Raw genomic sequence first — 17,598 nt, forward strand, 5'->3', positions numbered from 1 at the left:
ACTACAGCTTGACAGGTCCTGTTGTTGTGGCACCGATACACTTCATTCCACGGTTGCAGACTTGTTGGTAGCCGTCCCCCCTGTTGAGCAAGGTAAGAATTGGTAACAGCTTGTGTAACGGGTTGAGAGTGAGCGCCTTGTAGTAGCTACATCCTAATAGCTGTAGGGTTTTTATTTCTTCACCTGTTTTCTTGTTGCCTTTATTTGTCTAACCATGACAGGATCAGAGGATAGTCAAAATATGCCACATTCTCCCCGCACCAAGGGCATCATACAACATTTTGAAAAGCTAGTGAAGGGGCACGTCGAGGGGCTCGATGATGATTTGCAGGTGACGAATGAGAAGAATGGGCAGTTGGAGGCCATGCAACTTGCCACCAACACCAAGCTTACAGGGCTGGAGACGTCAGTCGCTCGTATTGACAAAAGCCTTGCTGCTATTTTGAGGTGCTTTGATGAGATGCACGCCAAAACCACTAATGGACATGATGGAGATAACAATAAGGATGAGCGTGTCGAGGACAATTGGGATGCTAATACTGAACAAGATGACCCAGATGCTCATGATCGCCGTCGACTACGCAATAATCGCAAAGGTATGGGTGGTTACCGACGACGCGAGGTACATAATAATGATGATGCTTTCAGTAAGATAAAATTTAAGATACCTCCTTTTGATGGTAAATATGATCCTGATACGTATATTACTTGGGAAATTGCTGTTGATCAAAAGTTTGCATGTCATGAGTTTCCTGAAAATACACGTGTTAGGGCTGCTACTAGTGAGTTCACTGATTTTGCTTCTGTTTGGTGGATAGAACATGGCAAGAAAAATCTTAATAACATGCCACAAACATGGGATGCTTTGAAACGGGTCATGCGAGCTAGATTTGTTCCTTCTTACTATGCACGTGATCTTTTAAATAGGTTGCAACAATTGAGACAGGGTGCTAAAAGTGTAGAAGAATATTATCAGGAGTTACAAATGGGTATGCTGCGTTGTAACTTAGAGGAGGGTGAGGAACCTGCTATGGCTAGATTTTTGGGTGGTTTAAACCGTGAAATTAAGGATATCCTTGCTTATAAAGATTATACTAACGTAACCCGTTTGTTTCATCTTGCTTGTAAAGCTAAAAGGGAAGTGAAGGGGCGACGTGCTAGCACCAAGACTAATATTTCTGCAGGAAAATCTACATCATGGCAGCCGCGCACGACTACCTCTTTGACCGGACGTGCACCTCCACCCGCTCACTCTCCGAGTCGGCTGGCACCACCATCTCTGTCCAGCGACAAGCAACGTGCTCCTCCCACAAATTCAGCAACCAAGACTGCCCAGAAACTAGCCACTAGTACCACTTCGGTTGCATCCACGGGTAGAACAAGAGATGTTCAGTGCCATCGATGCAAGGGCTTTGGACACGTGCAGCGTGACTGTCCTAGCAAGCGTGTTTTGGTGGTCAAAGAAGATGGTGGGTATTCCTCAGCTAGTGATTTTGATGAAGATACACTTGGTTTGTTTGCTGCTAACCATGCAGGTAGTGAGAAACAACCAGAAGAAGAGATTGGTGCAGAGGATGCAGATCATTATGAGAGCCTCATTGTGCAGCGTGTGCTTAGCGCACAAATGGAGAAGGCGGAGCAAAATCAGCAGCATACACTGTTCCAAATAAAGTGTGTCATTAAAGAGCGTTCGTGCCGTTTGATAATTGATGGAGGTAGCTGCAACAACTTGGCTAGTAGCGATATGGTGGAGAAGCTTGCACTTACAACCAAACCGCACCCACATCCGTATCATATTCGATGGCTCAACAATAGCGGTAAGGTTAAGGTAACGAGACTGGTGCGAATTAATTTTGCTATTGGATCATATCATGACGTTGTTGAATGTGATGTTGTGCCTATGGAAGCTTGTCATATTCTGCTAGGTAGACCATGGCAATTTGATACAGATTGTATGCATCATGGTAGATCAAATCAGTATTCTCTCATACACCATGATAAGAAAATTGTTTTGCTTCCTATATCTCCTGAAGCTATTGTGCGTGATGATGTTGCTAAAGCTAAGAAAACTAAAATCGAGAGCGAAAAAAATGTCAAATCTGTTAGTAGTAAGAAAGATGAGATAAGATTGAAAGGACATTGCTTGCTTGCTACTAAATCTGATATTAATGAATTGGTTGCTTCCACTTCTGTTGCCTATGCTATGGTATGCAAGGATGCTTTGATTTCGATTCACGACATGCAGCATTTTTTGCCTCCTGTTGTTGCTAACATTTTGCAGGAGTATGCTGATGTGTTTCCAAGTGAGATCCCAGCGGGGCTGCCACCGATACGAGGAATTGAGCACCAAATTGATCTTATTCCTGGTGCATCTTTGCCAAACCGTGCGTCATACAGGACAAATCCGGAAGAAACGAAAGAAATTCAGCAACAAGTGCAAGAACTACTCGACAAAGGTTATATGCGTGAGTCTCTTAGTCCTTGTGCTGTTCCGGTTATTTTAGTGCCTAAGAAAGATGGAACATGGCGTATGTGTGTTGATTGTAGAGCTATCAATAATATCACCATTCGATATCGTCACCCTATTCCACGATTGGATGACATGCTTGATGAACTTAGTGGTGCTGTTGTGTTTTCCAAAGTTGATTTGCGTAGTGGGTACCACCAGATTCGTATGAAATTAGGAGATGAATGGAAAACTACTTTTAAAACTAAATTTGGTTTATATGAGTGGTTAGTCATGCCTTTTGGGTTAACTAATGCACCTAATACTTTCATGAGATTAATGAATGAGGTTCTTCGTGCTTTCATTGGAAAATTTGTTGTGGTCTATTTTGATGATATATTGATTTATAGCAAATCTATGGATGACCACCTTGATCACTTACGTGCTGTTTTTAATGCTTTACGAGATGCGCGTTTATTTGGTAACCTTGAGAAGTGCACCTTTTGCACCGATCGAGTGTCTTTTCTTGGTTATGTTGTGACTCCACAGGGAATTGAGGTTGATTAAGCTAAGGTAGAAGCTATACAGGGATGGCCTGTACCAAAGACTATCACACAAGTGCGAAGTTTTTTAGGACTTGCTGGTTTCTATCACCGTTTTGTGAAGGACTTCAGGACCATTGCTGCACCATTGAATGAGCTTATGAAGAAGGGAGTGCCTTTTAGTTGGGGCAAAGTACAAGAAAACTCCTTCAACATGCTGAAAGATAAGTTGACACATGCACCCCTCCTCCACCTCCCTGATTTTAATAAGACTTTTGAGCTTGAATGTGATGCTAGTGGAATTGGATTGGGTGGTGTTTTGTTACAAGAATGCAAACCTGTTGCATATTTTAGTGAAAAATTGAGCGGGCCGGTTCTGAATTATTCTACTTATGATAAGGAATTGTATGCTCTTGTTCGCACATTAGAAACATGGCAGCATTACTTGTGGCCCAAAGAATTTGTTATTCATTCTGATCATGAATCTTTGAAACATATTCGTAGTCAAGGACATCTAAACCGTAGACATGCTAAGTAGGTTGAATTTATTGAATCTTTTCCTTATGTTATTAAGCACAAGAAAGGAAAAGAGAATGTTATTGCTGATGCTTTGTCTAGGAGATATACTTTGCTGAATCAACTTGATTACAAAATCTTTGGATTAGAAACAATTAAAGACCAATATGTTAATGATGCTGATTTTAAAGATGAGTTGCTGCATTGCAAAGATGGAAAAGGATGCAACAAATTCATCGTTAGTGATGGGTTGGTGTTTAGAGCTAACAAGCAATGCATTCTAATTAGCTCCGTTTGTTTGTTATTGCTACAGGAAGCGCATGGAGGTGGCTTGATGGGGCATTTCGGAGCGAAGAAAATGGAGGACGTCCTTGCTGGCCATTTCTTTTGGCCAAAGATGCGAAGAGATGTGGAGAGGTTTGTTGCTCGTTGCACGACTTGCCAAAAGGCTAAGTCATGATTAAATCCACACGGTTTGTATTTGCCTCTACCTGTTCCTAGTGCTCCTTGGGAAGATATTTCTATGGATTTTGTGTTGGGTTTACCAAGGACTAGGAAGGGCCGTGATAGTGTGTTTGTGGTTGTTGATAGATTTTCTAAAATGGCACATTTCATACCATGTCATAAAACTGATGATGCTACCCATATTGCTGATTTGTTCTTTCGAGAAATTGTTCGTTTGCATGGTGTGCCCAATACAATTGTTTCTGATCGTGATGCTAAATTTCTTAGTCATTTTTGGAATACTTTATGGGGAAAACTAGGAACTAAGCTTTTATTTTCTACTACATGTCATCCCCAAACTGATGGTCAAACTGAAGTTGTCAATAGAACTTTGTCTACTATGTTACGGGCTATTTTAAAGAAAAACATTAAGATGTGGGAAGATTGTTTGCCTCATATTGAATTTGCTTATAATCATTCGTTGCATTCTACTACAAAGATGTGCCCATTTCAGATTGTATATGGTTTCTTGCCTCGTGCTCCTATTGATTTGATGTCTTTGCCATCTTCTAAAAAATTAAATTTTGATGCTACTAAGCGTGCTGAATTGATGTTAAAACTGCATGAAACAACTAAAGAAAATATAGAGCGTATGAATGCTAAATATAAGTTTACCAGTGATAAAGGTAGAAAGGAACTAATATTTGAACCTGGCGACTTAGTTTGGTTGCACTTGAGAAAGGATAGGTTTCCTGAATTGCGAAAGTCTAAATTGATGCCTCGGGCTGATGGACCCTTTGAAGTGTTGGAGAAAGTTAATGATAATGCATATAAGCTTGATCTGCCTGCCAATTTTGGGGTTAGTCCCATATTTAACATTGCAGATTTGAAGCCATTGGGAGAAGAAAAAGAGCTTGAGTCGAGGACGAATCAAATGCAAGAAGGGGAGGATGATGAGGACATCAACACCAACGATACATCCACACATACACAAGTACCAGTTTCTGGTCCTATAACTCGCGCCCGTGCTCGTCAACTTAATCATCAAGAACCATGGCGAAGACCGAAAGGGAAACGGACTCACGCAGGCTGGATTCGGACTCCAGGACAGTACCAACTTGTGATGGTCACCACGGTCGCATACGGACACGGATTGGGGCGTTCAAATGCTTCACGGATTTGTTATGAAGTCTATTTTCATATGGATCTGGACTCAAGTCTATATCTGGTCTGAGGCAGTCGCAATGACCAATTTACTACCGATAGGTTTTCTGGTGCTGCGTCACCTTATTTTGGCCCAATGGGCCGTGTATCATGTTGGGTCCATTAGGGACATGTCCTAGGGTTGGAGCACAACCCCAACACCCTCCTGGTCGTCCTCCTAGGCATTAATAAGGATTAGAGCCGCCACAAACAGATTGGGGTGGCATTGGTGGGTAAGGGTGCGTTTGGTTCTGGGGTTGAAGTGGGTTGGGTTGGAGCCGACCCACTTCGACCCCTGTTTGGTTGCAAAGAAGTGTGGGTTGGATTCAACCCACATAGGAATATTCGTATGAGATCCGGGTCGAGCGCGTTCCAGCAAAAAGGAGGTACCGCGCGGACCCAGTTCCGCTCGCGCGTGACGCTGGGGCGCTCCCCAACCCTATCGTCACCTCCTCACCCACCCTCCGATGCCCAAGCGCCCCGACGCCTCCACTCCCATCGCTGCCGCCGACCGTTCCATCCGCCGCCGCCGCCCCTGCCAGCTACTGCCGCCGCCCCCATTCGCCGCCCCTCTCTCACCCGGTGAAGGATCTAACCCGGCCTCCTTCTCCCGACTAGATCTCGCGGCTGCTGCCTGAGATTCGTGCCAAGCGTCGCCGCCTTCCCTGCCCGCCGGCACCTCCCCTGCCCATCGCCGCCCCTACCAAGCGCTGCTGCCTCCCCTGCCCGCCGCCGCCCCTACCAAGCACCGCTGCCTCCCCTGCCTGCCACCTCCCCTGCCCGCCGCCGCCCCTACCAAGCACCGCTACCTCCCCTGCCCGCCGCCTCTCCTGCCCGCCGTCTCCCTTTCCTGCCACTTCCCCTACCCGCCGCCGCCCCTGCCAAGTCCCGCCGCTTCCCCTACGGCCGCCTCCCCTGCCAAGCCCCGCTGCCCCTGCCAAGTCCCGCCGCTACCCCTACCCGCCGCCTCCCCTGCCAAGCTCCGTCTCCCCTACCCGAGCAGAGCCCCTGCCAAGCGTTGCCGCTGCTACCAAGCACCGCATCCCTGCTCTCCAAGGTATACATGTAACTTTACTGATATTTACTGTATTTTGCTTTGGATGCTCATGGTTGATAGTATTGTGGGAGTTGAATTGAACAAATAATCCAGTAGCTAGTAGCTAGACATTCTGGTTTAATGGTCTCTAAGAACATGTGTTTCTTTCATTCTTGTATTCTAGATGGATAAGAGCACCAAGATTGTAACTTGTGTTGCTGCTGCATACATGCTGTTGTCAATGATGGCCATGATTATTCAATCTAGAAAACGTAAACGATGTACAAGAAGGGTTGGTATTACCTATGGGCCTATGGAGGCAAGGGATAGGATGAGAGTAGATTATTTAAATAATAAAGTTTGGAAGGATGACACAACTTGCTTGAACATGTTAAGACTTAATAGAGGCAAGTTCTTTCGGTTTTGCGATCTTTTTAGAGAGCGTGATTTGCTTCAAGATACATGTAACTTGTGTGTTGAGCAACAGGTGGGTATGTTTCTAAATACAGTGGGACATAACCTTAGGAATAGGTTAGTTGCAACTAATTTTGATAGATCGGGAGAAACAGTTAGCCACTATTTCAACGAAGTACTCCGTGCTATTGGAGAGCTGCGAGGGGAACTTATTAGGCCCCCGTCTTTGGACACTCCAAGCAAAATTGCAGGGAACAACAGATGGGATCCTTACTTTAAGGTGTAAGGCTTATCCCTATTTTGTTTTGACTTTTGTATTATTGTAACCTCACATGGTCCCTAATCTTTACCTTTTTAAAAAAAATTAGGATTGTATTAGAGCTATTGATGGTACTCATGTAAGAGCATCTGTTCCTAAGAACATTGAGCATGCCTTTCGTGGTAGGAAACCCTATTGCACACAAAATGTAATGGCAGCTGTAGATTTTGATCTACAGTTCACGTATGTGTTGGCTGGTTGGGAAGGAGCTGCACATGATGCTTTAGTTTTACGTGATGCTTTAGAATGTGAGAATGGCCTTCGTGTCCCACAAGGTAATAAAGTAGTAAACTCTCAACTTTTACATACAAATTCCTGCTTATAGTATTATGACCAATCTGTCTATCAAATGATAGGCAAATTCTACCTAGTGGATGCTGGATATGGAGCCAAACCAGGATTTTTGCCTCCCTTTCATGGAGTTCGGTACCACTTAAACGAATGGGGAAGTAATCCAGTGCAAAATGAGAAGGAATTGTTCAACCTTAGGTACTCATCGCTACGTGTCACTGTAGAGCGGGCATTTGGGGCACTGAAGAGGAGATTCAAAATTCTTGATGATGCAACTCCATTCTTCCCTTTTCCAACACAAGTAGATATTGTCTGTGCTTGTTGCATTATTCACAATTGGGTCATACAAGATGGGCATGATGAGTTCTTCTCAGAGGATATTAATTGGCCAAGCTACAATCATGCTTCCACACGCATTGGCCAAGCAAATGAGCATGCTTCTATGGTTAATTTTAGGCAGCAACTAGCAGAACAGATGTGGGTAGACCGTCAAAACAACAATGTTAACTAATATTTGTATCGAACTTGAATTTGTTTCATTTGTACAACATCTTTTAGCCTTTCTTGGATGATGTATTGCTATTTGTAAGGACGTATTTGATGTTGAATAATATTTTTATGAACATGTTGCTTGCTGAAATTTTATAATTTGTGGTGATAATGTCCATTTCTGATGTGTTGAGTTTGTATTGATGGTATTGTACATTTTTTCTACATCTTGGTGCTGATTTTGTGTTTTTTGTGTGGCAGAACAATGGAGGAAGTAACTGAAGGGCGTGGGGGAACTAGTGGGCATGCTATGTGGACATCAGCAATGTCTAATTTAATGCTCTCTCATCTCAATGATTTGGTGGCTGGTGGTTTGAAGACATCAAAGGGCTTTAAGAAACACCTTTTGAATGGATGTGCTAGGGTTATCAATGAGAAGTTCACCACAAGGATCACTGGTGAGCAAGTCAAGAATCATTTGAAAATATGGCAGAAAAGGTATGCAAAGATAAATAGATTGAAGAAGTTGAGTGGCGCACTCTTTGATGAAGAAAACTGTATGATTACACTAGATGAGGAGCACTACAACGGCCATGTCCATGTAAGCTTACCATCTTTTGCTTAGTTCTTCATTCATTGACAAGTGTTACATTAAATTAACTTATTCGTTCTCCATGCCTAGGATCATAAGGCTGATGCTGAGTTCTTGAACAAGCCCCTCTTGCACTACAAAGAGATGGAGGCAATATTTGGCAATACCATGGCTACTAAAAACTTTGCAAAAGACTCAAGTGCACCTCTAGGTAGAGAGGATGATGAGGTTGAAAGTCAAGAAGAGGGGGATGAGGTTACAGGGCATGGTCCAAGTGATGGGCCTACACTCAAGGGGCAACATCTTCTGCTAGTAGACCAAGTAAGAAGGCCAGGGTAGCTGAAATGGAGGAGGATGGGCTGGTTGCCGCTTTCAAATGTGTAGGTGAGAACCTTGCTGCTGCCATAAAAATGGTTGCTAAACCTGATAATGACCTACCAGCTGACCTATTTGACATGTTGGACCAACTTCCTTGTTTTAATTTAGCACACATATCTTTCTACTATGCTCATTTGGTGGAAAATCCTCACATTGGTAGAGCTTTCTATACACTACCATTTGAGCACAAGTTAAACAGGGTCACACAGTTCATCGCTGAGAAGTTCCCTAGAATGTAAGGGTGATTTAGAAGTGTGGGATGTTTCTTTTGTTAGAACTTAAATCTTATGTCACCGTGTAAGCCTTGAACTTATATTATGTAAAGCTTGAACTTCGTGTAACTTGTTGTATTGCCTTGAACTTGGTATATGTAAGGCTTGGACTTTGTATGGTTAAATGGTGTTAAGAATTGGTGAAATGGTGTTAAGAATTGGTGAATTGGAGATATATGAAATGTTGACTTGGTGAATTGTTGAATTACTGTTAAGAATTGATGAATTGTCGGATTGTTAAACGTGTGTAGAATTGTGGCAGCTTATGTGTGTGGTAACCTCACCAAGAAGGTGAACATATTCACTGTCCAACCCGCATCCTCAAACCAAACAAGAGATGGAACCACTCCAACCCACTTTATCCTCCAATCAAATAAGAAACTGGGTTCAACCCAACCCTGCAACCAAACAAGAACTGGGTTGGCTCCGACCCAACCCACATGGTCACAAAACCAAACGGACCCTAATTTTCCTCCAACTCCAAGAGAAAGTATGAAAGTTATTTTTTGGAGCACCATTTGAGAAGCTCCAGAAAAACCTTGGAGTTACCCCCAGATCCACATTTTTTTAGAGTTGTTATAGATGGAGTTGAAGGTGTTTGGCAACATGAAGTCGGAGTGGAGCTACAAAATCTGGAGCGGAGCAGTCCAAACAGACTCTTAGTTTTTTCTTCTATCCACGCAAAACAGACAACATTGTGAGGAGGTAATAACTAAAGTCTACTTTTTCTTATGAGGTACATTATATGGATTACTGGGTCCAAATATATTGACCTTGCCCTAATAATCGGTGAGATGACATTAGGAAATTCGAAGACATGCATATCAAACCAATAGGGATTCATAAAAGATGCAACTCTCGAAAAAAAAAATAGAGCCTGCGAGAGCGTTTCTGGCTTGTGCGGCTTTCGAGAAACGAAAGTGCCACTGAACTTGTTAGTTATTTACCCGCCTCCTGCCATTCAGTAAAAGGCCGTATGCCCCTCATCCTCCCATTCACCCCCACCCCTCATTCGGCCGCCCACCGACGGACGCGACGCCAGGGCGGAAGCGCGGCGACTAGGGTTCGGCCCTGCCCGCCGCCGGCCGCCCCCACCCGCCTCCGTGCGCCTCTCGGAGGGCGCGAATCGGGCCGCCTCCTCCGGCAGCAGGACGTCCGCCCACGCCGAGCCGGCCTGCCTGCCTCCTCCCACACCCTGCTCCGCCAACACCGACGCCAGCCCGCCTTATCCTGCCGACGTGCGCCATCGTCGACGTCGACCCGTCTGCTGCTATCCGTATCCCGTCCCCACGACGCAACCCTCTTGTCCCAAGCCGAGGTAACTTCTATCCCTTATTTGGACTCTCAGATCTGAACGATTTGGCGAAGCATTAGGCATGAACTGAGATGATTTTAGCTTGAGGATGTTAGTTATTGGATGTTTTCCATGCTCTCCTTGATGTATTTGTCAAATAAATTAACCATGATAAATTGCTCAGCATCTAACCAGCCCATCGAAAAGCCATACTGCCTGATTTCGGCAGTGGATTTTTCTCAGGTGGGAGCACCATGTAGATGCCTGCCTTTGGTGTCTAGTTCTAACAATTAAAAGTGATAGTTTCTGTGAGGGTGTTAAAATGGTCGACTTAATTCAATAAATAATATGATTTTTTTTTTGAGATTTTGTGTTTTTTCTGTTTGGATGGATTTTATAACAGATTTTTTTCTGTTTGGCATCAAGAAGTTGTGTTGTCTTCTTCCTTGCAGGAATTTCCACCATGTCTGATTTGGAGTCTGTGGCTGCCCTTATGGAGTCGACAAGCTCTAAGATACAGCAGCTTCAACAGGCTTTTGCTGAGCTTGAGAGGCAGAGTGCTGTCTCCATGAACCTCAAGTGGAAGCAACTTGAGGATCACTTTCGTGGCCTTGAGCAGTCGCTCAAGAAAAAGTTTGACGAACTGAAAGAGCAGGAGAAAGAGTTCCAGGAGACCGTCGCGAAATCAGAGCAGATGCTGGAGCAGCGGGAGGCAGCTGTTGTAGCTAAGGAACTGACTTCTTTGGAGAGGTTGCAGGAGAAAAGGGATGCTGCATTAGCTATGATCTTTAGCAAGTCCAAGCTGTCCTTACCTGTTCCTGCCATAAACCCAATGGACAAGGCTCTGGATAATCTTGGTGTCAAGTGGCCTAAACTGGCTTCTGAAGAGAGTGTGCGCCTGCAAGTTGACTGTGCTGCAGTGAAGCCTCGTTCTGAGTTAGTCTCGCTCTGTGAGGAAATGAATGTGAAGGGGCTTCATAAGTTTATATCGGACAACAGGAAGAACTTGGCAATCATCCGTGAGGAAATTCCCAGTGCACTGCAGAAAGCATCACATCCTTATGGCCTGGTGTTGGATTCCCTGGAAGACTTTTATGCTGGAGATAATCTTGTATTGGATGGCAAGAAGGATGGAGACCTTCTGGGTGTTAGAAGAACGTGCCTGATGTTGATGGAGTCACTTGGACAGCTGCAAACTGATGATATAACTCGTTTCTCTTTGGAGGGGCACATGCTTACAACTGATATCAAAGAGAGAGCGAAAAAGATTGCATTTGAGTGGAAGTCCAAGCTGGATAGTCTTGACATTGATGCTAGTAATGGGAACTGTCTTGAAGCTCACGCATTTCTCCAACTCCTGGCAACCTTTGGTATTTCTGCTGAATATAATGACGATGACCTGTGCAAACTGCTGCCATACGTCAGTCGTCGTCGTCAGACACCTGAACTTTGTCGATTGCTTGGGTTATCACAGAAAATGCCAGGTCAGTGCTTGTGGTGGACTAATGACTTATCTATCTCTAATAACATTGAACATCTGCAAAAGATTTGTTTTCTTTCAGCTTATTGAAATGCTCGATAAACATTCGTAGGAAACCTTTTGTACTTGCATTACTCTGGTTGCCAATTTCAGTGTAGTTTTGTTGTTCGACCTTACTAGTTAGTGGATGTTGTTAAGAATTGTCAAAAGCCTGATTGCAGAGTATTTTGCTCTCTTGTACCTTCCTTAGTTACAAGCTTAACAGTTTATTCATCAATGTTTTTCTTTCAACATTAAGAGATTTACTAACGTGGCTCCTTGAAATCAGGTGTGATTGGAGTTCTGGTGGAAAGTGGAAAACCTATTGATGCAATTAATTTGGCTTATGCGTTTGAGCTTACTGAACAGTTTGAACCAGTGCAACTGCTGAAAGCATACCTGAGGGATGTTAAGAAAGTGCCACATGCCAAGAATGCCAAAATTTCTCCTGGTGCACAGGTAAATTGTAGTCACTTGAGTTTCAAATTTTGTAGTGTTTTCTGGAGTAGAATTTAAAACTGCTCAGAGCATAACCAAATTATATATTATAAGTCTTAAATACCTGTAAAAAATTTGGTTAGCAAGCTCTCTTCCTATCTGGAAGTCTAATAAAGCATTTTGTTTACTGTTGGTGTAATGTACCACCATACTAAAATTGTTTGCCAGCTCAACCTTCCTTTTGAAGTACTTTCTCATACTAAGGTAAATTATCATGTCGAGAGGAAATAGGCTAGAATATTTTCTGCTTCTGGAATGTTTTTCACTAAGTTATGAATGGAGGGGTGATGTTTATTCCTCCTTTATATGTTCCAAGTTAAAACTGGTTACACATTTTGGGCACCATTCAAATCTTGAAACACCTTCCTACAGCACAGAAAGCATGTTCTTGATCTCTATTTGTGTCTCATTTGACGCATTGCATGACCTAGTGACCAGTCATGGCACTCTCACCGGAGCGCTTTGATGTTAAGTGGCAACTTCATATTTCTCCTGAATACTAGTCCTTTTTATAGTTTGGCTAGCTTAAGAAGTCCCTGCTGAATATTTTGATCCACTGATTTGATTGTTTCAACTGGTTACTCCAATTCTATGTTTTACTAGAGTTATAATTGATTAAATAATTCTGTGGTATTGAGCCTAATGTCATAAGAAGTGGCAAAATACTGAACTCTTTTTGCTGTATTCAAGGAGCTTGATTTAGGTTGTGGAGAAGTAATATACTAGATTGCTTAGTGCTAGCTTAGCTTGTTTGCAATAGACTAATATATAGTTGCATGCTGCTTTTGCATTTTTTGTCCTGTACCAGTACTACACTTAGTTGTAAAGCAGTTGCATTATTTTCTATTATCTTTTATGTGTGGTTGTGTGCATGTGCATGTGTGATGTAAATTGTTAATGATCATTCATGTTTTCAGAATGAGATGAATGAACGTGAGTTATCTGCACTGAAAGCTGTCATTAAGTGCATTGAGGAGCACAAACTCGAGGAGCAATACCCTGTGGATCCACTTCAGAAAAGGGTTTTGCAGCTAGAGAAAGCAAAGGCAGACAAGAGGAGGGCTGTTGAAGCAGCAAAGCCACAGTCCAAGAGGCCTCGTGCAAATGGATCAGCCTTTGCACCCCGTGCTACCGGCTTTGCTGACAAGAGCTTTTATCCTGCAACCCCAGAGAGGCTTCCCTCCTACCCTTACGAGAGGCAGTTTGTGTATGGTGCGGAGGCCCATCATCCTCCAATGATGAGCTCGGCACCTTACACGATCCAACCTGCCCACACACCTTATTATGCTAATGGTTACCCAGTTCAGTACCAGGTACCGTATATCCACTAATGGAGAGAGCCAGGTGCAGGTGCTCTTTCCTAACTATGTAGCTTTAACCTGCTGCCCTTCGTTGTAGTTGTATCAGTTACTCGCTAGTTTGCCTAGCTGAATAGTTGGACCACTCAGTGTGTGCTGTGAGTGGCTATTGTGAAAATCTGTTAATTTTATGCCCTAATGACATATGACATAATTTACTCCTAATATTTAGCTATGATGAATCTCCCTGTGTACTTTATACGGCCTGTGAAATACCTGACACTGAAGTGTTCAAGGGGCTTCAGGGTTTCTATGCACTACATGGAATATCATGCCTTCATGAGCGTTTACCAAAATCAGTTGCAACCTGCGACTGAACTGGGCACAGTTCTCTTTTTGGATGGCATTGCTATGCTGCATTATTTTCAGAAGCAATTTGATTGGTGCAAAGGAGGGGTTTGCAATTTTGTAGTTCTGAAGTTTTTGCCCATGTCATGTTAAAGCTTATTCCACTCATCCACTGTTAGCTTAACTGTTTTATTAACTTTGAAATGATTAAAGAAATATAAGCTGGATGTAGAGAGAGAAGCTTGTGAAGCTGATTTTCGAAACTACGTCCACCTCTAATTACTCTACCCGAAACGAAGCAGGAGCAAAGTTAACAGTAGTAATGGTTTAGGTGAAATTTTGTTCTACTTACGTAGCTGATAACCTTGGAACTATGTGCTTATCCTTTTATGCTTTCCTGGAGTTTCATGTTATCCAACTGGAGAAGTATGGTTTTAAATTGTAATGAGGTTTTTGTCAAATTTGGCCGTTGAGTAGTCAGCACGCATGGCAATCGGACCTCCTCATCGGTTACCCCTCCAAAAATTGTTATTTCCTTCTTAATTACAGTTTGTATACTCGTAACTCGTAAGTATCTGCTGAGTACGGAGTACTTGCCAACAGTTGGGTGCCCAATTGATCCTTAACTCTTATGCCAAGCTAGAACTTGATCCAAAGACAAACATGACACTACTACAGCTGCAATGCAAAGCGATGGTCAAACACAAGTACATCCGTCCAGCATCATTATTCTCTACTCACACAGCATGATGTAGCACAGAAAATGAACGAAAGAAAAACAACCAGACAAAAAAAAAACAACAACCATCGCAACAAGCCTGTAGATTGCACTGCAATACATTGCGGATGCACACACGGAGAGAGCACGCAGCCCATGCCTAGCGTGCGGCCTCAAGGACAGGCGCGAAGAAGTAGATGTCGTCGAGCCGGTCGTTCGTCGGCGAGTTGCCGCCGTACACCAGCAGCCCTCGTCGCCCCTCCTTCTCCCCTGCTGCGAACGCGCACCACCCGCGAGGCCCCGGGTGGTGCTCGGGCTCGGCCTCGGCGTCGTCGTCCAGGCGTGTCCACGCACCGGTCTCCGTGTCCAGAGCGAACGCCTCGGCCGAGAACTTGCCGGCGCCGAGGTGGCCCAGGTCGCTGGGGTCCACCTCGCCGCCGAACACGAGGACGTGCCTCCCGATCCCGGTGACGCAGAACACGCTCCGCGGGCTCGGCTTGTCGCCGGAGGTCTCGACCGCGGACCACCGTCCTGTGGCCGGGTCGTAGCAGTGCACGTCGTCGAGCTCCTCCCCGCCGAAGCCATACACCACCCACAGCTTCCCGCCGGCAACGGCCAGTCCGGGCCCGCCGCGGGGGCGACAAGCCTCCCCGGGCGACGGCAGCCGTTCCCACCGCCCGGCAGCCACGTCGTAGCCCCACAGGTCGTTCAGGCGGCCGGCGTCGCCGCACCCACCGAAGACGTACACCCGGCCGCCGACGGCGTCAGCCACCATGGAGTGGTAGCTCCGGTGCGGCGGGCCGTCGGCGCCGGAGGACAGGAGGGCCCACGTGCCCGTCGACGTGTCGAAGGAGTAGAGCTCGTTGAGCTCCTTGTGCTCCTGATCGCGCCCGCCGAACATATACACCGTGCCGCCGACGGCCGCCATGGTCACGCCGACGCGCGGCGGCGGCACGTCACCCGTGGCGCCGACCGCCGACCAGGTGTGGCTCTTGAGGTCGAAGGCGTACATGGTCTTGTCCACCGGCACGCGTGGGGTGAACTCGCCGCCGAACGCGTAGGCCATGTCGCCGACGAGGGTGATGGCGTGGGAGCTTCTTGCTCCTGGCCCGGCTCCCTTCTGCTCCAACTGTGTGATTATTAAGTGGCTACGTGAGTTTTTGGACAATTGAGAAATGGAATAAGAAATTCATCTACAATATCAAGTTTGATAGGGATCTATGCTCCTTCAAGCTCCTGAGATCCAATCCAGGCAAAACTTTAGCATGGATCATCAGCTGCTGAAAAGTGACCACAAAACAAGTGTAGCACGAAAAAAAAATCCCTATTGAGCCGGATAAAGGCCGCAAAAGAAATCAGCTCAGCTGTAACATGCATGTCAGGATATCAACAACTGCGGGTGGTATGCTGGTGACTTTGGTCAGATGGACTGGCTAAAGAATTGGTTGTAGCTAGCGATATAGATCTATAGATAGATCGGCTAGCAGTGATCCCTACAACTAGAAATTCGGCAATTTCAGATAATCTAACAAGTTGCCGCTCTCAAAGTTTTGGTCCAACATCATCTGAAAATTTGCTGGTACAGCAAGAGCTAAGACGCAGCTGTAGAAGAAGCAGTTGACTTGAGCTGAAGTTCACCATCACAGGGCTTTCGTGCCAACAAGCGTTGGCGCCTTGGCGGTTGGCATCAGGAAGATCCATTCGGAATCTTCATAGGACTTTCTTCACCAACCGATGCCAACTCACTTTCAAATCCACGACTCCATGTCTTCATCGGTACCGAATACTTACACTCCACTGCAAAAACCTTGCATCAAGAAACAAATCTCTTCCCTGAACATTCCCGAAATCAAAACCAAACCTAAATCCGATTCAAACTTCAGGAAAGTCTTAAAGGGCAAGCTGGAGAAATAATTTGCAGATGCTACTAAGAATTGAGGAAAGAAGAAGAAAATTAGAGCTTCAACGGCAGGGAAAGGGGAGGCGCTCACCTTCACCCAGGCGCCAGCCATTGCCACCCACACACCTCGGGCACGGGGCTCTTCTTCCTCTGCTTTCGCTGTGCTGCTGCTTCTGGTTCCTGCTTGGTCTGAGCAAGTGGTTCTTGGGGATCACTTGAAGGGTCACAGTATTGTTGGGGTCTTGGGGAATTCACTTATGGTGGCATGACTGGCATCATCATCAATTTCTGGACCAATCTAACCACCGCTTTGGAAACAATTGCATTTCAGCCACCGAGCTGTTTGGCATTTGCAGTTCAAACATGAGGAGGGGCACTCATGTAGTTACGATGCACATAGGCTGGGTTGGAAGTCCACCTCCAAGGAGCTACACGATTTCGTGCCGTTTTGTTTGTCGCATGTATGCTGGATCGTTTCTTGAACGACGACAACAAGACTGTGATGCTAGATATGTGGGCCTATCAGCATAACAGCCACACATTCACACCCAAACAAGCTTTTGATATTCGGACAATGACTGATGATAGACAAGTAAGTGATACTTAAGATATAATTAGGGTTTTTCTAAGTGGAGCAGTTGTTGGATTACACTACGGCGTGAGATGTGCACTCCCACTGTTTTCGATAGACAGGCAGGTGGATTCGGAGAACTAGCTGGTGAAGGCAGGTGGATTCGGAGAACTAGCTGGTGTGGATAATCGAGATCAGGATTATCGGAAAAACTGTACTTTACCTATTTCACTTATATGTTTGACTGCAGACACAATGGATAACCCATATCCAAATCCGGAATATACGGACTGTATCCCAAATCCGCATACTCAAAGTACCCGAATTCAAACCTAATAAAAAAACTATCTGTATATATCTTTTTGCATTAGATCTATTCTCATCATTAATTGGGATATGCATACATAAAAGATTTTATTAAAACACTACTCGTTTGGCAGCACATGCACGCACCAAAAGAAACAAAGGGCACGTTTGGTTTAGTGCCAACCATGACCAAACCAAAATTTT

At 44.9% G+C, this 17,598-nt stretch overlaps 4 protein-coding genes and 1 pseudogene across 5 annotated transcripts; 4 read left to right on the top strand and 1 right to left on the bottom strand.

The window, feature by feature from the left end:
- Positions 1-214: 214 nt before the first annotated feature.
- LOC117844169 (uncharacterized) lies at positions 215-3,144 on the top strand. Its single transcript, XM_072291824.1, has 2 exons — positions 215-2,672; positions 3,113-3,144. Exons 1-2 carry the CDS (start codon positions 215-217, stop codon positions 3,142-3,144), a joined length of 2,490 nt encoding a protein of 829 aa, XP_072147925.1.
- A 3,227-nt stretch (positions 3,145-6,371) lies between these two features.
- Positions 6,372-7,722, top strand: LOC140220147 (protein ALP1-like). Its single transcript, XM_072291951.1, has 3 exons — positions 6,372-6,881; positions 6,970-7,195; positions 7,277-7,722. The coding sequence occupies exons 1-3, from the start codon at positions 6,372-6,374 to the stop codon at positions 7,720-7,722; spliced, it is 1,182 nt and encodes a 393-aa protein (XP_072148052.1).
- Positions 7,723-7,874: 152 nt separating this feature from the next.
- Positions 7,875-8,909, top strand: LOC117844168 (uncharacterized; annotated as a pseudogene).
- A 1,036-nt stretch (positions 8,910-9,945) lies between these two features.
- Positions 9,946-13,810, top strand: LOC117843649 (FRIGIDA-like protein 3). The gene is made up of 4 exons (XM_034724300.2): positions 9,946-10,260; positions 10,689-11,720; positions 12,045-12,214; positions 13,171-13,810. Exons 2-4 carry the CDS (start codon positions 10,700-10,702, stop codon positions 13,582-13,584), a joined length of 1,605 nt encoding a protein of 534 aa, XP_034580191.1. The 5' UTR covers positions 9,946-10,260; positions 10,689-10,699; the 3' UTR covers positions 13,585-13,810.
- A 692-nt stretch (positions 13,811-14,502) lies between these two features.
- On the bottom strand, positions 14,503-16,979 carry LOC117843650 (thiohydroximate-O-sulfate sulfur/sulfate-lyase (nitrile-forming) NSP1). 2 transcript variants are annotated; one of them, XM_034724301.2, is made up of 3 exons: positions 16,609-16,979; positions 16,256-16,414; positions 14,503-15,746 (listed from the first exon to the last, which is right to left on the bottom strand). In XM_034724301.2, the coding sequence occupies exons 2-3, from the start codon at positions 16,316-16,318 to the stop codon at positions 14,778-14,780; spliced, it is 1,032 nt and encodes a 343-aa protein (XP_034580192.1). In that variant the 5' UTR covers positions 16,319-16,414; positions 16,609-16,979; the 3' UTR covers positions 14,503-14,777. The 2 variants fall into 2 exon arrangements, with proteins under 2 accessions (XP_034580192.1, XP_034580194.1); XM_034724303.2 differs by lacking the exon at positions 16,256-16,414 and having other exon boundaries at positions 16,609-16,965.
- Between the last annotated feature and the right edge of the window lie 619 nt (positions 16,980-17,598).

The sequence above is a fragment of the Setaria viridis genome, chromosome 2 (assembly GCF_005286985.2).
Source record: "Setaria viridis chromosome 2, Setaria_viridis_v4.0, whole genome shotgun sequence".
Taxonomy (NCBI): Eukaryota; Viridiplantae; Streptophyta; class Magnoliopsida; order Poales; family Poaceae; genus Setaria; species Setaria viridis.